At 42.6% G+C, this 16,878-nt stretch overlaps 2 protein-coding genes and 1 non-coding gene across 3 annotated transcripts; 1 reads left to right on the plus strand and 2 right to left on the minus strand.

Moving 5' to 3' along the window:
* Window positions 1–70: 70 nt before the first annotated feature.
* TRNAL-AAG (transfer RNA leucine (anticodon AAG)) lies at window positions 71–151 on the minus strand. The gene has a single exon. It is a non-coding gene; the product is annotated as a tRNA-Leu (tRNA).
* A 96-nt stretch (window positions 152–247) lies between these two features.
* On the plus strand, window positions 248–6,484 carry LOC103992244 (WAT1-related protein At3g02690, chloroplastic). The gene is made up of 7 exons (XM_009415676.3): window positions 248–1,030; window positions 1,176–1,223; window positions 1,954–2,076; window positions 2,916–3,065; window positions 5,246–5,417; window positions 5,637–5,697; window positions 5,908–6,484. Exons 1-7 carry the CDS (start codon window positions 434–436, stop codon window positions 6,014–6,016), a joined length of 1,260 nt encoding a protein of 419 aa, XP_009413951.2. The 5' UTR covers window positions 248–433; the 3' UTR covers window positions 6,017–6,484.
* A 1,401-nt stretch (window positions 6,485–7,885) lies between these two features.
* Window positions 7,886–11,556, minus strand: LOC135610329 (alpha-galactosidase-like). The gene is made up of 15 exons (XM_065104717.1): window positions 11,379–11,556; window positions 10,973–11,031; window positions 10,487–10,543; window positions 10,327–10,361; window positions 9,847–9,950; window positions 9,619–9,694; window positions 9,471–9,529; window positions 9,264–9,329; window positions 9,050–9,133; window positions 8,921–8,985; window positions 8,767–8,849; window positions 8,607–8,697; window positions 8,494–8,543; window positions 8,263–8,403; window positions 7,886–8,194 (listed from the first exon to the last, which is right to left on the minus strand). The coding sequence occupies exons 1-15, from the start codon at window positions 11,522–11,524 to the stop codon at window positions 8,108–8,110; spliced, it is 1,203 nt and encodes a 400-aa protein (XP_064960789.1). The 5' UTR covers window positions 11,525–11,556; the 3' UTR covers window positions 7,886–8,107.
* Between the last annotated feature and the right edge of the window lie 5,322 nt (window positions 11,557–16,878).

Below are 16,878 nucleotides of genomic sequence, written 5' to 3' on the forward strand. Positions count from 1 at the left end.
TTTAAAAAAACTTTTAAATAATAAGTCGATTCGAACCCACGCGCAAAGAATATCGATAAAAGAAAAACTCTGTTGAGAGTGGGATTTGAACCCACGCCCTTTCGGACCAGAACCTTAATCTGGCGCCTTAGACCAACTCGGCCATCTCAACAATATGTTATTTTTACTATGTTTATTTTAATTATTATTATCTATTACTGATGGACTACCACGCACCCACCATACACCACTCGAACTCGAACGGATAACCACCATCGGCGTGACATCTGTAGTCTCTCCTCCCTGCGAAGTCGACTCGAAGCCATTCTTCTCCATCTGCTTCCTAATCATCCATCTCATCTCGAGACGACAAATTCCCGTTCGCAAACAACAACAACTAATTCAAATCTCGTTTCAAAGTCACGCATGCAATAAATTAAACATCTCCTGTGCGATGTCAGCGGCCGCGTTCTTCCTTCTCCATCCCCATCTCGGTCTTCTGTCCTCCCCACCAAACCCCAATGTGGCCTTCTCCTCTTCCTCCTCCCATCTCAAGCTCAGGGTTAGGGTTAGGACTCCTACCCCAAGAACCCTCGCCCGCTGCAGCACCAGGGAGAGCCCCATGCCGCCCCTCCCCGATGTGGACTACCCCGCCGCCGTTGACTGCGTCGGCACCGGCGCTGACGTCGAGTGCTACGCGGTGGACGCCGCCGATGAGGGTGATCAGCTGCTGCCCCCGCCCAAGAACCCCCCGTTGAGCTTCGAGATCGCCCGAGGCGGCGACGAGGGGGATCCCGTCGCCGGGTTGCTCGGGAAGGCTTTGGATTGGGCGCTTCTGGTGTCACCCTTCTTCTTCTGGGGCACGGCCATGGTGGCCATGAAGGAGGTGATTCCCAAGACGGGGCCTTTCTTCGTCTCTGCGGTCCGGCTGATCCCCGCTGGGGCGGTCTTGATTGGTTTTGCCGCGGCCAGGGGAAGGAAGCTGCCGGCGGGTTCTCTGGCGTGGCTGTCCATCTTCTTGTTTGGGGTTGTGGATGCTGCGTGCTTTCAGGTGCGCGGACTCGTCATTGCTGGTTTATGAAAAGATTAACAAGAAAATAAAAAAGACTTAAGCTTTAGCAACATTCGATTTGTTAGCCTGCGTGAGTATGTCTTGTTGTTATTATTTTCTAATCTCCTTTTCCATGTGGTGGCAGGGATTTCTTGCCGAAGGATTGCAAAAGACAGCCGCTGGATTGGGCAGTGTATGACTAATGTCTTTGGCCATCTCTTTTCCACTTCACTATGGGTTTTGGTTCATCAATTCTCCTCTTGTTGTCTTCATTGGAAATTGATTTTACCACTTAGTTATCTTTGTGTGTTTGCGCATAGTTAGATTGGAATACTTCTATCATTGTGATTTAGGGGTTCTCTGAGCCTTCGTTTCTAGTACTGTTGCTTGATATTTTTCTGTGATTTGTATTAATTTTCTAGAAGAAAGTTATAAATGTTAGAAATCACAAATTTTTGTAAAATATAGCTGCATATGCTATTAGTGCTTGTCAACTCTTCTTTCACTCTCTGATCTCTAGGTTTTGCATTCTGAATCTACAACAAAAACATTTTAATGTATGTAGCACTTTAGATTTGAGTTTGACTTTTGAGGTTGGTGTTGATCAAAGTGGCAGCCATCTCTAAACTGGGAATAATTATAAATCTTCCATTTTTCCTCTTTCTCTCTATAGAAGAAGGTAGAAGACTGTTAGCTTCTATTTAGTTGTTTCATGTGTTTCATGTAAATGGTAATCATGTAAATTAAGAGTATGCTTCTTCGAAAATGATACTTGGAAACTATTTTTGGTTATATCTAGCAAATATGGAAAATGTAATTGTTTAGAACGAAGAATTGTCCATAAATTAAAAATGTAATTCGATGCTTTTTTTGCTTTTGTTTTCATCTTGGCTGTTGACTTCAGCTTTTAAAATAAATTGCAGGTTATAATCGATTCACAACCTTTAACAGTTGCCATACTTGCTGCAATCTTATTTGGAGAATCAATTGGTGCCATTGGAGTTGCAGGGCTCGTACTTGGTGTTATTGGGCTTCTTCTCCTGGAGGTTAAATTATAATAGTTGGATAAATTTTCTATGGTCTTTGAGAATCTGCCTTAAAATGCTTGATTGAAGCCATTAATTGACTTATTGGAACAAATTTTTGGAAGTTAATTCAGCTTTGTCCAGCAGTATTATGGGAAGACAATTTGATTTCAATGGATTTCATCTGCCTTTCCCTTATTCGAACAAAGCTTATTATCATAAATAGTCTTTTGGTACTGTCAGACTGGGTTCAAATTGAATTGACATGGACCTGACTGATTTTCTTCTATCATTTTAACTTGGAACTGTGTGGAACTTTCAATTAGAGCCTTGAACATTCCTGCAAATGCTTTTGTATTCTTTTTTAAATCAAAATAAGGGACAGTCTCTTTATCCATTTTAAAGTCTTTGCTAGCATTTATGTTTATGTTAAAGCTGGTTGTATCGATACGGTCTTCTTGTAGTGTAGTTGATTATGCTGATAATTATCGAGAGGTGTACTTCCAGTTTCTTGACTGAATAATATCTATGGTTATTTAGACCATGTAATGTTAGTAGACATTAGTTAATTGTAAACACGATATTTAAATGTTAATTTTCTATTTTTATGTATCGATATGGTCTTATTGTTGTTTCTCGAGCTTCATTGTAACCTGCTATGGAGAAACATTACCAAATTATTGCTATACTTACGTTAATCTGTATTCTCTTTTTTTCTTTCTAGTGATTCATTCTCTTCAGCTGATCTTAATTAAGACTTCTCTAGTAGGAAAGTCTAAAGGACATTGCTCACATCATGGTTCATCAGTGCAATTAACTGTTCCTTTGAATTTAAGCAATTAGTGATGTCTATCATACAGGTTCCAGCACTTTCATTTGAGGGAAGCAATTCAACAATATGGGGCAGTGGAGAATGGTGGATGCTTCTTGCAGCTCAAAGTATGGCAATAGGAACTGTCATGGTCCGCTGGGTGTCCAAGTATTCTGATCCTGTCATGGCAACTGGATGGGTATGCCACACTAAGATGAATGTGAATGTAGAATGTCATCAAAATGCAGTTTGTTTAGGCAATAATATGCTATTTCTCAATGATTTATGAATAGCCAAAACCTGTTTGATGGCTAATGCTATTATGTCTGTGCTTTCTTCTGCCTTCTTTGGTGTTAAACTCAAGGATCACTGTTTCGGGTACCGGATCCATTTCAGTGATTTGCTAGACCAGTACATACTGGTCAGTACCGATGTACCATGTGTCAGTATACTGATATGTACCGGTGTACCATGTGTCAATTCACCGGTATGCATCGATGTTTTGGAAAGGAGGAAAATGAGGGAGAAGAGGGGGCGATGGAGGAACAAAGGAGGAAGGAGGAAGGAAAAAAGAAAAGGAAGCAGTGGAGGAAGAAGAAAAAGGAAGAAGCGATGGAGAAGAGGAGGGAGTGTACCTGGGAAGAAGAAGGAACATAGTGGCAATAACAAAGCAGCAAATGGTGGCAACGTTGGACGCAAGAAAAGGGCTCGCATTTGCGAGCCCTAATTTCTATTTTAGGAATTTTTTAATGTCGAGTTGGACAGGCCCCATCGCTTTTTTTTTTTAATTAATTATTTTTAGTGAACTGGATCTAGCTACCTGAAACTGGGGTGGTCCGTGTACTGGCCTATGCTTGGACCAGTATGTATCGCTTGTTTTGTGATCTGTATAGAGTTCGGGTTTAATAATCCGTCGACTCGATACCACCTTTTAAATGGAAGTTTCGACGGATGAGAGAATTATCGTAGAAAAAATCAAGCGTAAAACCGAAATAAAACAATATCTATTATTCATAAAGTTAAGGTTCTAACTACGAAACTTGAAACAATGGAAATAGAAGTATGAAAGAAAGCTAATCTGTGCATGAAAATGCATATTATTTTTGGACAGTATGTCGGTGCTCTCGGCAGGTTGCGGTTGCTGTTGATCTTTGGCCTCCTCTTCTCTTTGCTGTTGGAACCTCCTCCTGAGGTTTGGACAATAGGCAATAGGCATTGAGGACTTCTTGTAGTAACTAAACGAAGCTTTGGATCGAAGCTTTGGGCTACTGGAACATGAGGAAGAAGTCTACGGCTGGAAGAAGTTCATTGCAATAGTGTAGAATTCTTCCCTCTCTTCTCCTCGTTGCACTAAGGCTGCAAAACTAGGGCTGGCTGGCGCTTTGTTGAAGGCTTTCTTCCGCACGTTTTAGCAACCCAAAGCTTCGTCTAACTGCTACGAGAAGTCCTCAACGCCTACTGTTTGCTGTCTAAATCTTGGGAGGAGGTTCCAGCAGCAAAAAGAGGAGACAGAAGACCGACAGTGACCACAATCTGCTGAGAGCCCCTACGTGTTGTCCAAAAACAACCTGCATTTTCATGCACCCATAAGTTTTCTCTCAGACTTCTATTTTCATTGTTTTAAGTCTCGTAGTTAGGACTTTAACTTTACGAACAATAGAGGCTGTTTTCTTTTGGTTTTACATTTGGTTTTCTCTGTGAAAATTATTTTCGCTAAGACTTCCATCCGAAAGGTGACCTATGCAATGCGCTGATCATCTTCATGCGACTCATGGACGATGTGCTACACCCTTATATTGGAGATTTTGTCATCAGCTACCTCGACGACATCCTCATTTACAGCAAGTCGTAAGAAGAGCATTGTTACTAAGTTGTGAACTTCTGGAAATTCTAGAAGGCGAGTGATAGGGCATTTGCCCAAAGAGTCATTGTTGAATATCATTCGTTTTAAAGCAATTTGTCACTCTTCTAGTGTTACTGAATGATGTTGGAAATATGTCCTGTTTCTCAATCTACGTTACTCAAAAGTTAAATGCAACAACAGTGGTTGACTCATTTTAAATTTGAGGTTTTCAGAGCAGGAGAAACATATAAAGAAGACTTGAAAGTAGTGAATGGACATTGTGACCATTGATTGTAGGCTGACATAGTTGAATTTTTAACGCACTGTAGATTTCATGATGTCATTATATGTTTTGGACAACTTAAACACATTAGGGAACCTTTTCTATCCTTTTCCTTAGAAGGCTTATGTTTGAACCTCAATGCTGACTGGATTTTGTGTCTTGTTACTTTGGCATCATTCTTTCTAGTATGTAAATTTTGTCTTTGGTTGCTTTGAATGATATTCAAACCAAGCTAATCCTTTTTTTTTTGCAGCACATGGTTATTGGTGGGCTTCCGCTTTTGTTTATTTCTGTACTCAATCACGATCCTGCTATGAATGGGAGATTAGTAGATCTTACATCCAGTGATATTCTAGCTCTTTGCTACACATCCTTATTTGGATGTGCAATCAGCTATGGTGTATTTTTCTACAATGCAACCAGAGGTTAGATTGTTCTATCTTCATTTATGATTTGTTGTTGGTCAATTGTATAGGCTTCTTTTTCTGGGTGCTACCTCTGAAAATTCTATTTAGTAGTAAACAAAATGAGGCGCCTTGAGGCTTCAAGATCAAAGTCTTTGATAAATATATTATAGCTGTAAATGGAGATAATTTCTAGTCTTGGCTAAATGTGTGGGGCATCTGCTGCTGATATATATGCAGGTAGCTTGACGAGGCTCAGCTCCCTCACATTTTTAACTCCAATGTTTGCTTCAATTTTTGGGTAAGAGTTCCATTTTTTAAAATGATGTCTCTTTGCATATCACTTGAATCAATGATCTCATTTTGCCTTCTTGATCTTCAAACCATAGCTGACTTGATGGGCGGACTACTAAAGTAGTTACCATTTCAAGGAGACTAGTCTACAAATAATTGCTTGATCGTTAAGAAATATATAATGTTCTCAACTGACAATGTCAAAATTTATCATCAGGTACCTATACCTTGGTGAAACGTTCTCACCTTTGCAGTTGGTTGGTGCTTTAGTTACTATACTAGCTATTTATATGGTGAACTACCGTGGCATATCTGACAAAGCATGAAGAAACTAGCAGCTGATACATCAATTGGTGGTAGGAAATTATGGGAGCAGTTATTTGTAAATTGGAACTGCATTGACGTTTGACAATGCAGTTTGAACCAGAAGTCTAGGCGAGTAAAATAGAAGAAATCAAAGGTTACAAGTTTTTGTCCATATGTTTTTTTTAGTGGATATTGAAGATTTTGATGAAGGTTCCGGCTGTGAATGAATCATTAGTTGCTGGATGTTAAAAACTGGGTTATGATGGGATACGACTCCAACGATGCAGCTCAGGGTTTATAAAGAATCAGGCACTTTGTGTTTTGTTTTTGTTTTGTGATGGACAATTTGGTTGGTTCTGCACTTAATAATGTATTTTTTTTACAGGTGATGACATGCCATTGATGACTTTGGCCATCTATTTTGTACTGTATTGTTAATACATGTAACTTTTCTGGTTTCTTGAAATTGTATAATCATTTTGATGAAACATCTGCTTTTGTCATTGTAAACCTATGAGAGTTTGGCTCAACTGTTTGGTTTCTGCTCTGTTTAGGGAGCATCCAAATGTCTAGAATGTTGTCGATTATATTTAGTGGTTATGTATGCATTTGCTATAGCCAATTCAGCTATGTGCATGAGTTTCCCCAGTAAACAGCAAAACAGGGAATTCTTGTAGTTAGCACTGTAGTTTCTATATGCTTATGGTTAAAACACTGGGATGCAGGTTTAGAGAACAAATGCTTAAGGAACTTAGCAAACCGAAAAGTTCCTCAAAAATCTCTAAATGTTGTTGTTCACTTCCCTGCATTCAACTCCATCTGTATGACAAAACCTCTTTCAGCGTGTAAAGCAATATTGAACTTTCTGAAATCACTATCTTACAGCTTTTCATGTATATATATATATATATATATATATATATATATATATATATATATATAACACTGATAGCTCTCGGTAGGAATCAAGAAATACATATAGGATTATGTATTGCTGCTGGATGCTCTCATGTGTATGATCATCTTGTGCTCTATTGCGAGGCCAAGGCAATTAATTCTGGATGGACTAAGGATCATCATTCAACAGGAATATCTAAAATCCACGTCGAAATAGATGCAAAACTTCTCGTTGACATCTTCAACAAGTCTTTATAAAGACATCAAACTGTTCCAATGTCTTTTGACGAAATCAAGTATACTCATGTCTATAGGTAGAGGAATGAACCTACATATTGGCTCGACTGACGGCATATCCATAGGTGTAGTGTGACAAAGGGATTGACCAACTGACTTCAAATGAGACTTCAGCATTCCATATAATTTTGCTTAAGCTATATGAGTTGTCTGTGGGGATCAAAGGTTTCATAGTATTGGTTAACACATAACAAATAGCTGCTTTGATGTCTCGACGTCTCAACGACACTCACACGGCATGATCAAAGGCACCAATCCATACTATTCTGTGCTGGAAACGTTGTTTATTTGTTTGTGTTGGTGAGTTTTGATCTCTAAGACGAGATTCCACCTCCATTAATGGACCGGAGACTTGTGCTAAGAACATGCATGAGTTTGTGGACCGCAAGAGAAGACTTGTAGCACTGGCTGGCCACTGCAAGGCATGATCTTTAGTCGAGGACAATCGTGGCAATGAGGCTCCAACGACGCTTTCCTCGTCCTTTCGTTTTACAGACACCTAAAGTTGGTCATACGTTATTGTCGAGGAAAAAGATCGAACACAAGGTGATGGCGAGGCTCCAAGGTGGTCCTCAACCCACTACCTCCAATTGCTAATGATTCCAACCATGAGATGGACCGGCACTGTTGCCACTGCTCGAGTTTGTCTGCTCTTTTGATCGCTTTCAGTGAGGCAACAAAGAACGGCGTGCGTGTAAACTAGGAAACTCGATGATCTTCTCTTATTTTAGCCTTCACGGACAGAGTTCAAGATGAGGAGGAGGAGGAGGAGGGGGAGGAGGATTGTCTCTGTGCAGAGATCTCGTATTTAGAATCTTGTTCATGCAATTACTAGTGGAATCACATCCTACATAGTTGCAGTGCATACTGGTGCAGACTGGGCTTGCGCACGTCTGCACTACTCCCAAGCCTTGGCTCTACCGCGGCGTCAGAACGTACATCTTGCACGCATGAGGAGCCACCGTAGCAGCGAGCTGCCCTCGAACGGACCCGATGGTCGCACGCTGCAAGAAGGGAATTAGGTCGAACGGTTCATGCACAGTAAGCAATGAAGCTTGTCACCGATACTTACCGCCCAAAGATCACGAACACTGACGGCGGTGGAGGACGAGAGGCCGATGTCGGACCATCTCGCTGTGATCGTCGCCCGCGAGCTTCCTCTGTTCCAGAGGACCACAGCCACCTTCCCTCCACTCAACCGACCTGCCCAAACCTACACAAGCAGACAACAAATGTGTGAGCTAAGCTAAGAGAGCAGAGCCATTAACGTCAGTCATGTCTTAAGGCAGTGAAAGAACCAGACCTCTTCGCTGCCTCCACCGAATACCTTCTTCCCTTGAACTCCAAGGTAGTCTGATGACAGAAACCAATCAGAACAATCACACACTACCAGAATAGCGGTCATTGACCTCTCACCTTGATTGACTGCAATGACCTCTGAGTTGCTCAGTATCTCCAATGCATCTCCGCTAATCGTCCTCACATCACATCCAATCAACAAAGGAGCCTAAAAGAGTTTGCAGCAGGAGATTTGGTCATGTGTCTCTGTCGATGCAGATTAATGCTTGGATCTTACCTTGACCAATGCCCATATACTAAAATGCGATCGATACTCCTCCGTTGACATGCCACCATTTCCTACTTCCAGCATGTCTGGATCTGCATGATTCAGACAGAGGCTCAAGCAGTGACCCATAATAAGCATCAATGTTTCGGGCAGAGAGTAGTACCATTCCAACCACCAGGCCCGGCATAGGATGCCCATCTGTTGTTCTCATCGGCGCGCGATGTCATGCTAAAAGGATGTAAAATGCATCAGTTTCCGAGTGAGATCGGAGAAGTCTAACGTAGATTCCAACCTGCCCCAGCTATCGTAGATGTCGCCTGTCGTCCTCCAACTGTTGCCTATACCGCTCGCCCAGGTTGCTGGGTTATCTACACCCCTGTGATGTAGTTTTTCCAGTGAAAACAAGTCAAAATCTCTGTTGACAAGTGTTCCTATTTTCTTCTTGTCAACATACTCGATTTTCCTGATGCAAAGATGATTCTTGGATCATCAAAACACAGACTTACCACTCGCAAAGGGAGAAGAAAATGTTCCTTCCAGAATTCCGAAGAGCGTAGCTCATCTTGGCATACCTGTGTCGGCAGAGCAGCAAAGACAACTCAGGGAGCAGTTCAAGAGTTTGCATCACTACTAATATATCCAACTACTAAAGTATATGTTAAATTGACATGGAACCAACATCATCTCTGACATCTGACCGTGGAGCTACCTACCTTTCTCTTGGCCTAGTACCAGGGTTGTTGCAGTTGTCATACTTCAAGTAATCAACCCCCTGAAACCAAAACCAAGAAGACGGCGAATGGACTACATAACAAGAAGAGAGTAGCAGCTAAAACATCCAAGCCAAAGAAGCATGCATACCCAGGAGGCAAACGTCGTTGCATCATGTTGTTCATATCCGAGGGACCCAGGCATAGTTCTGCTGCATGTCTGTGACCTGAAATTTACGACAATGGTGACAGTCAAGCGACCTCCAGACTTACGATGGATGCAAACTGTGGAACTGATACCGATGCCGTGGATCATGACATGATTCTAGCAAAATTCTTTTGTTGATGTGCTATGATGCTGTAGTCTGAAAATTAATACCCTGCATCACTATAGATTCCAAGCTTCAGCCCTTTTGCATGCACGTAATCTGCAAGAGACTTTATGCCGGAAGGAAATGTTGATCGCTTAGCAACTAAATTTCCCTGATTAACCACAAATGCAATAGCGATTAGTGTGGAACACAAAAGGAGTATTGTAATATTTCCAATGTGTACTTTTGATCTTTTTCCTAACATCTTAAGCTTTTCTATATCAAATATATATATATAATAGAATAGTTATTAAATATGAATTTGGAAAGCAGTAGATTGGTTGAGCACTTGGGACAACTGAGGGAAGAAGAAGCGCAAGATGACAATGTTTCGATGCACTTGGAAGCGTCCTGCAGAACAGGGATGACAAACCAGTGGTACCGAGATGGGTGTTTTGTGCTTTAGTGGGAGAAGACACCCCCAGCTACAGATGATGATAGCCAACACAATCCATGGCAAAGGAGACAACATCGGACTTCATTCTCACCTGGTAGTCTCTATTGGCTTCTCCCCAGCAATCATCTGATGGTGGTCCAACATCCACAGCAAAACCAGAAAAACCTTGTCAGTGAACCAGAAGAAGAAGAAGAAGATTAACTTACAACTACTGAAGAAGTATATATATAGAGAGAGAGAGAAAGAGAGACCTATGTTAACGTAGCGATAACCCAGCCCTGCAAGTCCAGTATGCACCAATGCATCAGCTGCATAAACCAGCAAAAGATACGTCATACTTCGTCAAGAAAGAAAGCTTCCGTGTTTAGTGCTTTTCATTCTTTTATGTACGTGTCTAAATGATCGTTGTCATGACAGACTGCATCGCTTTTCTCGATCTTAGGTAGTCAGTCGGTCACAAGGAAGATAAAGGTGTTGAAGGCGTTTGTCTACTATTAGTTGTTCTCTCTAATGCGTGGTAACGTGGAATGTTTTTGACACGAGTTGGGTCCAGACAAAAGTCGTGGACGACTTTAAGATCATTTGTTGACTCAGAAGAAATGGGGGGATTCGCTTCCACGCATCTATGTTTAACGGGATTATTGCGTGACTTTACATCACATCATGGATTAGGTCGAGTGGGTATATCACCATGACCACAGCCTAAAACTTCATTAAACAAAAGAGAAGAGTTATACCAGTCTCTCTGATGAGCCGCTCGTTGATGTTGCAGTGGAAATGGTTCCAGCTGTTCCACCTGATTTCATTTTCAGATAAACATCATCTTCATCGATTATATATATCGAGATAATTGAGTATCTTTGATGTAGAGCAAAGTTCTCGCTCAAACAAGATTGAAACATCGAACTATAGAATAAAAATGTTTCTTTCGATCACAAATGCAGCAAAAAACATTAGATAATAATCGAGGCTGATGAATAGATCAAAGAAAATCCATAAAAGGATTCTGAACACAGAAAGAAGATAAAAAGTTTACGGTGAATATATAACGAGGGTTGCATGCAGCCTGTGAAGAAGAAGAAGAAGAAAGGAAACTACATGGTTGGGAGAAACAATTGAAGGAGTTCCAAAGAGAATGTCTACCCCATGGGAGGAGTTCTGCCGAGGCCATTCCCCAGCACACTTCTCCTTGTCTCCACCGTCGCGCTGCCACCCATCACCGCCGTCGATACCAAGAAGAAGAAGAGTAGGCGGGATGTCAACGTTGCCTCACCTCCAAGTCTAGCCATCCTCTCCCACCCGAAGCCACCCACTCACTTGAAACTACGCCCACACACGGACTGTTATATAGAGTGTTGATCCCAAAGCCGCATGTATGACTCCAAGAGAGAGAGAGAGAGAAGAAAGGCCGTGGGCGAACGAATGTGGGACCCACCTACCTTCGTGCCAATCCTCCACGCACGCACTCCCGTTCTTTAGAAAAAGGCCGCGTCCTTTTACGTGCAGCCTCACGCCGTTGCTTGCACGCTTCTGCCGCCGGCGTTGCGCCACTCCTCCTCGGACCGAACACCAAACACCCTTCGCGCACCAATCGTACGGACAGCACCGTCACGGAGAACACGTGGGAGGACTTGGTTCGCCAACGAACCCTCTTCCTGTCCGAAGACGTTCACGCTCGCAGTCCATGCCCACCCAGGGTATGACTCCTCGGGCCACGACGGGGTGGGGGACGGGTGACGCAGGGCGGGCCGGTGCCGGCCTCGAGGACGCCTAACGACGAAGTGGGCCATTCATGGCGGGTGACAAAAACAGATTGCGTCGGGGCTACGTTGCCGTCCGACGATTTTCATTAGCTGCTCTAAATTCCATTGCAACTTAATGTTAGGGTTTATGCCTGTGAATGTTACAGTTGCGTGGACGTGAACAGCTTAGAGGATTGGCCTTTCTGATGACGACCCATTAGAGGATTAAATAGGAGTTTGACGTTGCTGCGCATTACCATTCCTGCAATTTATTTCGTTGGTTGGGTTGATGAGATGTATAAGGGATTGCTGCATTTAATTGCATCTAGAATTAGCCTTGTTGCTTAGGTCTACTTAAATGCTTGAAGTTTGAGCTTCGATGGCTGTACCTGGAAATGCCTGCTCTGAGCTTTCACTGAATGCTCAGCTGAACAAAGCATGTTTTCAGAGAGTAATAGTTGATAAGGTTGGTTTGTCTCTTCTTTCACTGCATATGGACTACGGTAACAAAGGTGTTTAAGTTCAAGCAGACCTAAGGAAAAGCTGCAATCAGTTGTAGGAAGACTGTTGATCGATATGGTGTGTGCCACATGGCTACCGATCGATTTCTTGTGCAGATGGATCCTCTCTCAAGAGATAAGGTTCGTCTGCTGGTTGGGTTATTCCTTTGTTAAGATCATCGATCTTATCTGTATGGATTTATATGGCTGCATTCATTGCAGTGGTGGCGAAAAGGACTTGAGGAAAACAAGAACTCTCCAGCTACGTGTCTAGCTATCTCTTGCATGGCTTGCTGCAGATGCGTATCGCATCTCTTCAGATCATAATTGTTATTGATTGCTAGATGAACACCTTCGAATAAAGCTCATAGTGCTTGAACATGAGTCCAAATCAAACGGTTTGCCTGACTCATCATGCATATATTAATCTGTGATTCCACTGTCCTCCTCCATTCCTAACAGCAGGTAAAGCAGAAAAGAATAGGAACATAGCTATCTGCTGTTGACCAATGCTTTTGGTTCTGTCTATTTCTATTACAAACGTAGCCTTCATCAACTACCAGCAGGATAAGTAATTTGACCCGTGACATACTTGTTTGAGATGGAGATCATGACACAGGTTTTGAGAAGCATCTTGCAAGAATAGGTCCAACTGTTGCTGTCAGCTTTCTCTCTCATGCTGTAGAAAGAACAGGTTACGCTCTTACTCATCAGCTCCAGTAACAATATGTAAGATTTTAATTAGACAACAGTGAGTACAAACAAGTTGGGCAATCACCAATGGATCATTTGTTTAATAAGGTGAGACATGACCAGAAAAGAAAATGTGAATACTTGGAACTTCATGAATATTATTATGTGCCCTTGAACAGTTTTCCATGAGAATGCCTATATCTTCTTGCCATTGAGTTGAGATAGGACTTGATATATTTTTTTTGGGTTGACAAAGAGGTTTCCATCATTCTTTACCTTCTTTGCTTGAACTCCAAGCGGATCTGTTCATATCCAGAATGCAGGAATATGACATTTTATATTATATAACCCAAAGATGGGACATATATTGGCAGCCCACCTTGATATTTACTGGAGAAGCAAAACACATGATGATGTGGTCTGATAAGGAAGGAATGGGGCCATTGTTTCTGATCAAAGATGTTAAGAAAGATTTGTCAGCAGCATAAGATAATTCTGAAGTCAAGAAGAAGTGTATAGCCTTATCCATGAAGGCATTTAAGTCAACCAAGCATTGAGTTGCATATGAGTATTCTCTTTCATTCTAAGAGGATAATGGATTAGGAAACGAAGGACCATATGGATATGATGATATCAAACAGCCACCAAAAGAGACTGCAATGCCACGGAACTTATGCTCAATCTGATGACTAGTCATGGCCGACAGAGTGGACCAAGGTCAGGGCTGATGACGTCGAAAGGATCAATCCATTTGACCTCTACAGTCAAATGATGAAATGCAATAAATATTTTATTATGATGTATAAAGAATTTAAAGATACTTGTGTGACATGATCTGTGTTAATTTTATTTTTTTAATTATTAATCTAATATGTTCAAATCGATTTGACTAAAAAAGAGGTTACTAAATTGACGATGAAATTACATAGAAAACTCACAACTTCATCTTCTCGATAGAGTCTATCGGTGTTGAAGATCCCTTCGATGCTTAAATTAGTATATCGACGTCAATGTGAGAGGGTGATCTCGTGTTTAGATTTAATTCTATTAATAAGATTGGTCTAACTTAAAATCCACATGTCAGACTTGGATTGGTGGGAAATATTTGTTGTATCAACCTTAAAACATTATCAATTGAGATCATATATATATACATAAACCGTGCCATAATAGGGTAAGCCTTTGGGCCGAGTCCGAGGCCCACACAACTTGAAATCCAATTCCCGGATCGGATTTGTGCTCCGAATCCGACCCGCTGCCATTTCTCTCTCACACTGTCTCCACGCGTTTGCCTGTGCGTGCCGCTTACGTGCGGAGGCCTGATAGAGGAGCAGTCACGCGCGTAATCCTTGCGACTAAAATATGTCCGTGGTTATTGGTGCAAGTACGAAGGAACTCTGATGGCATCTTTCCGAGCTTAGTTGGCCGAAATTTGACTACTGGTCAAACTCTTATAATGCTTGTGACGGTCTCCAACAATTCTGCAGCCTTTTTTGACATCCCTATCCCATCTTCTTCCCGTTCAGTCCACAGGCCATCAGAATGCTTGTGACGGTCTCCAAACTCTTATAACCTAATCATCACCATGATCTTTTTCTCAGACCTCCACTCAAAAGGATCCCAGCCATCTTATCATATAAACAGTGGAATTCAAGGAATTAACCGCAAGAAGGGGTGTTGAGGAAACATGCGAAAGAAAATAGTATGTTTTGGGCTCAGAAGCTAATCTGCTTTTACTCTTATTTGAAGGAAACAAGAAAAAGAAGTCTTAGACGTGAAACATCTTTATAGAGCCCCGCACACAGTTCCTATGCCCAAAATATTCCCAGAACGGTGATGCTTGGTGCCCATGGAAACTGGGTAGGGATGTGTGAGCGGGACGCGACATATAGGCTTATCCCAGTCTGCTGTTCTCTGACAGAGCAATGTGAGCCTTTTGACTTAACAGGCCACGAGATACAACTCTTCCATTTGCAATCGCCATCAGCTGACCCTTAATAATTGTTCATATTAGTAAAAGGGAGGAGACAGTGAGAGAGAGAGAGGTGAGACGAAATTGAACTGAGCTGTACGCCAAGGTAAAGGCTGAGCAACAGGACGAGAGAAGTAAGTTTGACACGAACATGGCTTTCCAATGGCTCGAACGATGGAAATGTAAAAGAGAGAAGAAGAGTTGGGAATTGAATGGGTGAGCACATGCTCGGAGGACGAGGAGGGACAGGATCTCTGTCGACGCCCGCATTAAAAGTGGGGAATATTGGGTCCCCGAGGCAGGGCAAAACCCGAAAAGGTGATCCCAGCAACCTCCGCCAGTCGTTCGATCAATTGCTCCGACGCTGTGACAAGATTAGCTTGCTCTGTGGCGGGGCTCAACATTCCACTTGCACCTCTGCTACTGCTGCTATCCCCATGACCCATGGCCTCACCTCAGCCTGTCTCACAGCGACCTATGGATCAACGTTCCACCGGTGTTGTCGACAACTACTTCATCGAATTCTTCTGTAGATCTTTAAGGTGTAAACAGGTTTCCATTTGGAAAAATATTATTGTTGATATTAAACATAGCACCAAAGACAATATTGCCATCTCCCACCACATTCCAAACGAAGGAACAAAAACATCTCATCCATCCATATATATCCATCAGTTAATGGATGGAGTCTGGCTCTGTCCCATCTGATGCTCCAAAGCTTTGTTGCATAAGGCAACATTGCGAAAGCAAGGGCTGAAACAGAGCCAAAGGAGAGAGAGAAAGCAGCGCCTCCACCGTCCTCTTCTGTCCTCTATAGCTTCACTTTCCACTATACCTTCGACACTTGCGCAACAAGCCTCGCTGTCTCACCTGCCCCCTCTCTCTTCTTAGAGTAGGGTTGCTTAGAGTAAGACAACTCCTCTCAGGCTCGGGCTTGTCTTGCATCTCCCCAGGGTTAAAAGGTCTTGCGCCGTTGGCATTCTGTGGTGAGGTGGCGGTGAAGATGGCTGTGGCCGTCGGAGTGGTGGCAGTTCTGGGAGAGGCCGGAGCGGTACTGGGTGCGCGAAAGAGGAGGTTCAAGAGCCTCTACTGGAAGCTCAGGGCGGAGATAAGGAGGCAGCTGGGCAAAGGAAGGGAGAGCAAGCAGCGTTTCAGCTTCCACTACGACCCCTTCAGCTATGCGCTCAACTTCGACGATGGCTGCTCCGGCTTCCTCTCTCTGTAGCTTCCACTTCCTCTGTCCTTTTCGGGGAGAGTACAGGGGAATGCTTTCCTGTGACGATGGTGGGGAGGTTGGTTTCATTTTGAGGGACTGTTTCTTGTTCTATGTAGCTGGGTTTTGGGAGGGAAGGAAAACAGAGCTTGGTGCAGTGATCCATGGGTGCTATGTTCTATGTAGCTGCTTCTCTTTATGAATGCTTCTTGTAATCGGTTCCAGTTGCTCGCACCGCATCTTCTTCGGAAGCATAGTAGATAGCAGACATGCCCTCCTCCTCATTTTTTCCTCTTTGACTTGGACCTCTTCTTGCCTTCCTCCTCATGTTTTGCTCTTTGACTTGGAACTCTTCTTGATAGATCATGTCTGCTATGCTGCTCCAGCTGCAGCAAGCTACTAATTGCAGCTAGCAACTAAATTTGGCTTTACTGTTGCTGTCTCTGCTACTGACGGTGTGTTTGCAGCAGGAGCAACAGGAGGATGGCAGAAGGCCATTATAGCTCCTTTGATTGAATCATTG

Source organism: Musa acuminata, chromosome BXJ2-4 (genome assembly GCF_036884655.1).
Source record: "Musa acuminata AAA Group cultivar baxijiao chromosome BXJ2-4, Cavendish_Baxijiao_AAA, whole genome shotgun sequence".
Lineage (NCBI taxonomy): Eukaryota > Viridiplantae > Streptophyta > Magnoliopsida > Zingiberales > Musaceae > Musa > Musa acuminata.

Excerpts from the sequence above, each read along its gene's own strand:
- LOC103992244 (XM_009415676.3), top strand. The coding sequence starts at position 434 with ATGTCAGCGGCCGCGTTCTTCCTTCTCCATCCCCATCTCGGTCTTCTG. Across the intron at positions 3,066-5,245 it reads CTGTCATGGCAACTGGATGG|CACATGGTTATTGGTGGGCT; the intron begins GTATGCCACACT and ends TTTTTTTTGCAG. Across the intron at positions 5,698-5,907 it reads ATGTTTGCTTCAATTTTTGG|GTACCTATACCTTGGTGAAA; the intron begins GTAAGAGTTCCA and ends ATTTATCATCAG.
- LOC135610329 (XM_065104717.1), bottom strand. The coding sequence starts at position 11,524 with ATGGCTAGACTTGGAGGTGAGGCAACGTTGACATCCCGCCTACTCTTC. Across the intron at positions 8,698-8,766 it reads GTATATGGGCATTGGTCAAG|GCTCCTTTGTTGATTGGATG; the intron begins GTAAGATCCAAG and ends AAACTCTTTTAG. Across the intron at positions 8,404-8,493 it reads TCGGTGGAGGCAGCGAAGAG|GTTTGGGCAGGTCGGTTGAG; the intron begins GTCTGGTTCTTT and ends CTGCTTGTGTAG.